General features: G+C 31.7%; 1 protein-coding gene across 1 annotated transcript; it reads right to left on the reverse strand.

Annotated features, from left to right (window-relative positions):
* LOC109222974 lies at positions 1109–1898 on the reverse strand. Its single transcript, XM_019387251.1, has one exon. The coding sequence runs from the start codon at positions 1715–1717 to the stop codon at positions 1229–1231; it is 489 nt and encodes a 162-aa protein (XP_019242796.1). The 5' UTR covers positions 1718–1898; the 3' UTR covers positions 1109–1228.

Here is a 9003-nt window from a genome sequence, read left to right on the forward strand (position 1 = left end):
AAATTGATGGCAAATACATTTTTGAAAAATTCCCCGAAAAAAAGGGGGGGAAAAATCAATGGACAAATGGATCCTTAAATTTCTTATTTTTTGGTAGGAATTTTCTAAAAATAGGAAAAGAAGTGTAGCCAAGTTTGTCAGGTCCGTACTATGCACTTAAGAGGAATGAGTGCACCCAAATGAATTGCATTTTCTTCTCCAAATTCATTCATAATCGATCTTGGTATAACCATCCGCTATATGCAACTATAACTAGCTCGACTAATTCAGATTCGTATCACATAAGACTCATTAAAGTAGGAAGTGCTCCTTCCAGAAATTTCTCCCGTCTCATAGCTCGAACCTGAAACTTCTAGTTATATATCAATATATGGATCACATCCATCTAAACACAACCTTGGTGGTAATTGATAATCATTTCCATTCTTTTGTTTGCTAATTTTTTGAGGCTTTCACAGTTTTTTGTTGTTGTAGGTTTTTCATTTTTTCAGCAGAGTTCTTCTTTAAGATTCTTTGACATCATTTCTTGTTACTGTGAAGGCTAAAGAACTCCAGTACTGCCAGTGGAAACTGAAATTGCATGCCTATCTTTGATTTATATAATATTTTTTTAGCTTAATTTTGCATACACGATTTATATAATAAAATAATTTTTACATTATTAGATCACTATATAATAACTATAAGTAACTGCTCAAAAAAGTTTCCTTTAGATAACAGGAGACTCGATGTAAATTGGGCAGGAGATACTAGACGGGAAATCCATCACTGGATGATAAATATTTTATTGTCATTACATTGGAGAAAAATGGAAGTATGATTATAGTTTCGTGGAAATTAAATAATGGATATTACCTGTTATAAGAGGTTAAAATACATTTATAGTATAAAAATCTTTTAATTATCGGTATATATAAGTTATCCATTATTCGTCCTTTTAGATTTCCATCCAAATGAACCTAGCAACATATATACCATTAATTCAATGATTTAATTTAATTCAACGAAATATTGAACACTATCATTCGAAAAATGTGATCATTCCTGTAAAGTTTCATTACATATACATTGCGATAATAAAATTCAAATACGCAATCAAGATGCTATATAAACAAAAACTCAACACAATTAAAGTAGAAAAAAAAAAGTGAAAAATTGAAAGTACTTGGGTAAAAAAAAATAGAAAAGGAAATTCAATAATCTTTTAAAGTAAATAATTTAGGGTAAATTAACCAACCACATCAACCTTAGTAGTGCAAGCTAATAACCTCCGAAAAATCGAAGCCAAAGCAGAACAAGATATCTCTTTTGCCTTTCTAAAACCTTTACATTTCCTTCTAGTCTGTCTCCGGACACCACTTGAACTACCACCGCCGTCGCTGTCGCCGTCGCCGCCATTCCGACGAGCTAATTTCCTCTTTCTTTTACCATAACATTTTACTGCTTTCTTCTCATCATTTACATTCTCTTCTTCCCTTGAAAAAGTATAACTCCTTAAATATAATTGCCTACAAGAAATACTATCCACCACCTTAGGATGATGTCCATGTCCATGTCCATGTCCATGGCCATCGTTATTGTTTTTCCCTTGCATTTTTGAGCTGACTGATCTAATAAACTCAACGTCGGATTCCGGCCATTTATAAAGATTTATATACGTGGCACGTACCGGAGCTCTAGCGTCGTTAACGCAATTGGATATACATTTAGAGGCCATTCTTGATTTTCCGGCGAGGAAGCGATACGTTGGACGTAAAGTTTTGCTTATATATAGTGTGTAGAAACAAGCTTAGATTTGAAGAAAAGACGAAAAGGGCGGCGAGGGTAAGGAAGAAGGAGTCAGAGAGTTATGTTTGGGGCAGGAAAGAGGTGTGAATTTTATGCAATTTGGTGTGTAAGAGAAATATATAGGAGTGGTGAAGTATGCAATAATTTGGCATCATTTGAGATTGTGTGTGGAAGAGAATTATCAAAATCTCTTTAACTTAAAGACAAAAGGGAATAATTTAAGGAAAATATTTACTTAAAGACAAGAGGGAATAATTAAAGGAAAATACTTATATGTGTATCTTGCATATATCAAACTATATCAACTTATCATGGTTAATAGAGGCGGAGTTCGGGATGTAAGTTGCCGAAAAATTATAATGCGTATAAAACGATAAAATTATGTTTTATGTATATATAGTAGATGTTGAATTCTTTCTATGTTTACTTTTTTATATTTTGAATACCTCTAATAAAAATTCTGAGTCCATCACTAATGATTAAGTGATAAATAAGGTTATTATGATTAAATAATAAAAATTATGTTAAAGCAGGTATCATGCATTTATCACTTTAGTATAAACAACCGAGTGTGAATTTTTTTTACTAAGCTTAAACTGATTTCTTAACAATCCCGAACTTGTGTCATGTTGTATAGGTGCCTTTTGGTCAAATCTTTAAGTGGTACTTGTCATTTCTAAAGCTCAAATGAGTGAATGAAATTAAATGCCATTTTCCATATATAGAATCTGAATACAGATAGGATAAGTGGCAGAGTACAAAACAAACATTAATATGAAGGTGAAATTTCTTAAATCTATGTCATTTAATACCATGTGATCTCTAAATTGGAAATAGCATATTCCCCTTATCCGTGCGATATTTGTCATATACGTTTTAAAGTCAAATATATCACCATTCATTATTAAAGTATTTCCCTTTCAAGAATCGAAGGGAAATAATCAAGTGGTAGTATTCTCCATCTTTCATCCTAAAAAATTTTAAAAATAGAAAATCATTAGTAATATTATTTCTAAAATGGACTGCTGTCATAAATTTTGTTATAGGATGAGTAAATGACATGTATTATCCAATTCTATTCCCCTGACTTCTAGGCAATTGACATAAGACATGTATTTTTTTTTTTTTTTTGTCTTTGGTTAAACGTGCACGAAAATGTAATTATTAAAGACATGATACAGACTGCCAAGGAAACTGTGTAAAGACCAGTAATACACATGTCTAAGATTAAAAATGATAGACCATATAAGATCATTTTTTCTATTTTTTTCGCCATATCTGGACTGGACACGTCATCTTTTCTTAGAATTTTAACTAAAATCGTAGTAGGACAACTTTTACAAAAATGCCTACAAGTTGGGGATCAAATACAATATAATCAAAGTCCAAAACTCTGTTTTAAAAGGCAGAATTGGGACTCGTCCGGGGCTCGCCCCGGAACGGAGCACTCGTAAAACGCCCCTGGGCTTATGTGTGGGGTTTAGTTCCATGAGACTTACGCCTCGGCCATCGGGGCTTACGCCCCGGACACGCCCAACGCCCAGCATACTGGGCTCGCCTAATAGAACTTTATGCAATTGTATGTAACTAACCTTATAAATCCTCAATTGTTCTTAATAAATCGTTGACTATTCAAAATTACTTTTTTCTTAATCATAAATCATTAAGTTGAGAGTATTTTATATCATAATTAAAATAAAAATTATTGTACGTTGTCCACTAAGACTGCTATGATAGTTAATTTTAAATAAATCTTTCATTTAAAAAGTATTTATTTATTAACTTTTGTTATGTCTTTACTATATAATAGTCCATAATTTTTTATAATTATTTTTCTAAATATTATTTTTTTCACGTTTACGAGATACAATACTTATTAATTTCATAGCTCAGTATTAGCTAATAACTATTTATAATTAGTTATCATGGTATTGTATGGTGAATTATGTGTCACTTTATTAACTTGTTGAAACTTAAAAATAAATGATGCTAGAGAATCATATTGAAATTGTGAATTATGTTTTTATATTAATTCCTGTCAAATAGAAAGCATACTAAATAAAAGGAGTATTTTAAGAAAAATATCAAATTATAATACCGAAATTCTTTGAGGATTCATTACTCCTTAAGAGATACACATAAGATTTCGTATCGAATATATTACTTTTGATGTTTGAGTTGTAATGACGTTGCAGCTAATTTGCACATGATATATGTCATACTTTTCATATTATTCATAGTTGAATTATACTTTATAAATATTTTAAATAGATTGTTTGTTATAATTTTGTGATTTCAATGTAATTTTTATAATTATTTTTTATTTTATACTATTTTAAAATTTTTAAAATTAGTAAAATTTAAAGATCCGTAGTACTTACGCCCCATGTCTCAGGGCTTACGCCTCGCCTCACGTCCCCGCCTTTTAAAACATTGATTCTACTGCCATACTATCTCGATGATCTATACATATGGGTATTTTCTCTTTGCACGAAAAGCAATAAATGAAATAGAAAAGATATTTTCTGTTATATTTACATCTCTTTTAGTGGTAAGAGCATTCTTCCATTCCTTTGATTTCAAATTAACCAAAAGCTGCACAATGGCATATTCCTCCGTGCTGCCTCCTTTCTTTACCAATCAATTCTAACCATCCGAAATTCAATTAAGAAAGTAAATTAAGGAAATATAAAAAAAGAGTAGTCATTTGTATATAACTTAATCAACCGAAATTCAATTAAGCTGCACAATGGCATATTCCTCCGTGCTGCCTCCTCTGAAAGCTCTAACGCGTAATTGACTCATCTACAGTTCTTTGTGTGAGGAATATAATAAATATGCCCTAGGTCAATTATCATATTTGATGATTTGAACATATTTTTGTGGACGTTATTTGATATAAAAATATATGGCATATGATATTCTTTTATCATATTTATTATTAATTGCTCGATTAATTTAATAAGGTCCTTGATTAAATTTTGAGATTTGTCATCATGATGGAGATCATGATAATGAGAGTAAAGTCTCTTACAACTTAATCTCAATTTGTTCTTGATTGTAGAATTATTAATTTGGACATTAGTAACCCGGTTATATTAATATTTATGTGATCGTATTTATGAGATAAAGATTAGTTGATCCCATTAACTAAATCGCATAGATAGATGATGCATATGGAGATATGATCATTGAACCGACTCACTGGATAATTCCTAATAGTTAGAATTACCATAAACTGTCAATAGGATATTCTCTTGAAGAATATGATGTAAGAGTTTTCTTTGACCTGAGATCGTCATAGTAATTAATAAGTTATTTATTGTGCTTTGATGCTAGATACATATGACCCTAGGGCGATAGTTGAAAGGATATAGGGTACGATTAAATACTTGTAGAATTAGTGATTGATCAAGATGGAATCTGTCAGCTCTTGGTAATGAGTTTAAGCTCCATGTTAACATGAATTATAAACGACCAAACTAAGACCTTGGCCAGGGCAATTGAATGAAAGAAGAAAAGAGTTTCTTAGGTCATTCAATGGTCGATTATATCTGACATGGACACATAGTTGGTCACTTATTAGGATTTGACAGTTGAACCATATCCTAGGGTGACCCAGAGCTATAAGGACAGAAGGAAATACTACATTATTCTTCTACGGGTTCTTGAGAGTAAATTGTACACTTTATGCTATCCGGTCGTTAAGGAGTGTTGCTAGACGTCACCCTTGATTAGTATATTGATACGATCAATTCACTATCGACTTAGTATTGAAACTATTAGGTGGCACACTAACGAGTGTTCTGATCTTTGCTAAAGGATTAATTACTTTATTATTTGATAATTAAATTAATGAATATAATTAGTCAAATAGAGTTATTAGTCCAAATGAAATATTAATGTATTCTTTTCTAGCACAAAGAATATAATTAATATTGTGAACAAATTGAAGTTTTTCATTTCGAATAAAAAAAATTAAAATATATCTCTTGATTATATATATATATATATATATATATATATATATATATATATATATATATATATATATATATATATATATAAGTGTGTGTGGTGTGTGTGTGTGTGNTAAATATTATTTTTTTTCATGTTTACGAGATACAATACTTATTAATTTCATAGCTCAGTATTAGCTAATAACTATTTATAATTAGTTATCATGGTATTGTATGGTGAATTATGTGTCACTTTATTAACTTGTTGAAACTTAAAAATAAATGATGCTAGAGAATCATATTGAAATTGTGAATTATGTTTTTATATTAATTCCTTTCAAATAGAAAGCATATTAAATAAAAGGAGTATTTTAAGAAAAATATCAAATTATAATACCGAAATTCTTTGAAGATTCATTACTCCTTAAGAGATACATATAAGATTTCGTATCGAATATATTATTTTTGATGTTTGAGTTGTAATGACGTTGCAGCTAATTTGCATATTATGATATATGTCATACTTTTCATATTATTCATAGTTGAATTATATTTTATAAATATTTTAAATAGATTATCTGTTATAATTTTGTAATTTTAATGTAATTTTTATAATTATTTTTTATTTTATACTTTTTTAAAATTAGTAAAATTTAAAGATCCGTGGGACTTATGCCCTATGTCTCAGGGCTTACGCCTCGCCTCGTCTAAGGTAAAACGCCTCGCCTCACGCCCCCGTCTTTTAAAACATTGGTTCAAAAGCATGATATATCGCGTAATAAAAAATATAATGTCACTTTCTCTTTTGGAACGAAGAGATTTCTAAGTTGTTGATTTGATATTATGTATATAAGTATCACTTAACGATCAAATGATATAGAATTGTTATATAAATAGTAGGCTAGATTCAGTGTTTACTTTTTAGCCGATATATATATATATATATATAGCGCAAATGCCCTTAGTAAAATATCGTTCGCCTTTTTTGCCCTTTTAGAAATAGAGTTGATAGAAGACAAAATAGTCATTTGATTATTCTCCTAGCTAATATTTAGGAGTTTGAAATTAAATTAAATTTTACTTATTTAATCTTTCCTTTATTTAAACTATGTATAAGGTCATAATCTTTAGGACTACGTATATAAATCATTCCTTAATTTAAGCTACATAACATAGTATAATACTCTCCTTGTCCTCCTGTTACACCCTATATTTTGGTACGTAAAAGTAAGTCGTAAGCAAATTAATGTAGGACCAAAAATGAGATAATATTTGAAAGTATATAAAGTAAGTTAATACTGTTACCTCGGAGGTTACAAATATTGAAAATCATGAACAACAAGTACAAAGAGGGTTGGAAGGTTCAGAAGCTAAAGGAATTGAAGAAAACAAAGTTTCGTCGAAAGTTAACAAGTTGGGAATGTTATAACATGTACTTCTGGGGTGAGACTAGGGTGCTTAACATGATAAGGAGGTTATGTTATGAGTTATATTAGTCGTATGATAGTCGTGTGTTATGTTTTGAAGTCAAGCGAGTTGTGGAACAAAAGTCGATGAAAGTCATCACAAGTTACGTTCATAAGTCTTACTGAAAATTTGGGTCAAATGTAACTGCGATTTTCTCCCAATATACTTAGAGTTATGGGTGTTCCACCCATCAAATTGAAGATCTATGAGTCTATTTTCTAACGCATTAAACCGTTTGTCAATACGTCATCAGAGTAGAGATATATGGGCGTTTTTGCGAGACTGCGCAGACTGCTAGGTGACAAGTAGGTGTGTCACCTACTTGCTTAAATGAGAGGATTATACATGTCCCAAAAATGGGCCAGTTCGGATCGTCCATGTCACGATCCAAAATCCAATAAAGGTCGTGATGGCGCCAGACACAGCTGCCAGGCAAGCCAACCATAAATACTTAATTTAGTTTCTCGTTTTAGTATTTTCGAAATCATGATTTTTCTTCAGTTTAAGAGTAAAAAGATAAACTTTACAGAACAAATAAAAACGTTTAAAATTTAAATACTGAATATCCCATACTCATCCCAAAACCCGGTGTCACAAAGTGCATGAGCATTTACTAGGAAGTAAAAATAACATACAATAACTGTGCGGAATACAAATTGGACAGAAAAGAAAATACAAGTACTCTGAAGGAGACTCTGCTGGCTGCGGATCGTCTCATAAGATGCAACCCACCTAAGTCCCCGTATCAATCACGCCGTTGCACCCACAAGGCCATTGAACACACATGTGCCTGTACAACAAAATGTACAGCAAGTGTAGTATGTACGAAAATAACGCGTACCCGGTAAGTATCCAGTCTAATCTCGAAGAAGTAGTGACGAGAGGCCGACTCCGACACTTACTATGGCCATCAATAATATAATTAGTCGTGAATCTATTAAGAACGGCAGTAAAATCAAGGAAATCATGAAGAAAATAAACAATCCTTTTGATAATAAGAGATTTCCAAATTTATATTTTATCATTTATCAATTTACCTCTGACCAGGGAGGCAATATCATTATTTATAAATTTCAAGGCAAGCAATACAAGCATGCGCAAATCATGCCGAGGTCGTATGACCCGATCCAACAAATAGTTAAACTGTGTACTGCCAGAGGTTCGAATGGCGCGAACCATAGATGCACTATTTAATCTACCGAGGCGCTCGACTCGTTCCACAAAAGAAACACATTCAAACAGTCAATCAAGAATTCATCAAGGAGCAATTATCCAAGAAAAAGGCAAATTTCTCTTTTAAAAGTCAAGAAAACGATGTCTAGCCTTTTAAAAATATATTTACAAAGTTCGATACGATTTAAACATTTTAAATTGACAACAAGATTGCAAATATTACAAGTAAAGCATGCTTTTGGGTCCTAGACTACCTGAACTTAAGTATAATAGTAGCGACGCACGGACGCTTGTCACCTCGTGCGTACGTATCTCCAACAAATAGGAACACATATTTAATTATTTCACCTATGGGGTTAATTCCCTCTTACAAGGTTAGAAAGGAGACTTACCTCGCTTCGAAGTTCCATAACCGGCTTCCAAGCCCTTCCGGCGACTCAAACCGATGCTCAACGACTCCAAAACTAGCCAATAATTGTGCAAACCCATTAATATATACTCAAATACTCATTATAATCCTATTTACAACAAATTCCCAACTCCGCTTGAAAAGTCGATAAAATCACCCTCGGGCCCACGTTCCCGGATTCCGAAAGTTTTCGAAGATAAACTTTGC

This window comes from Nicotiana attenuata, chromosome 2, assembly GCF_001879085.1.
Source record: "Nicotiana attenuata strain UT chromosome 2, NIATTr2, whole genome shotgun sequence".
In the NCBI taxonomy this organism is placed as follows: domain Eukaryota; kingdom Viridiplantae; phylum Streptophyta; class Magnoliopsida; order Solanales; family Solanaceae; genus Nicotiana; species Nicotiana attenuata.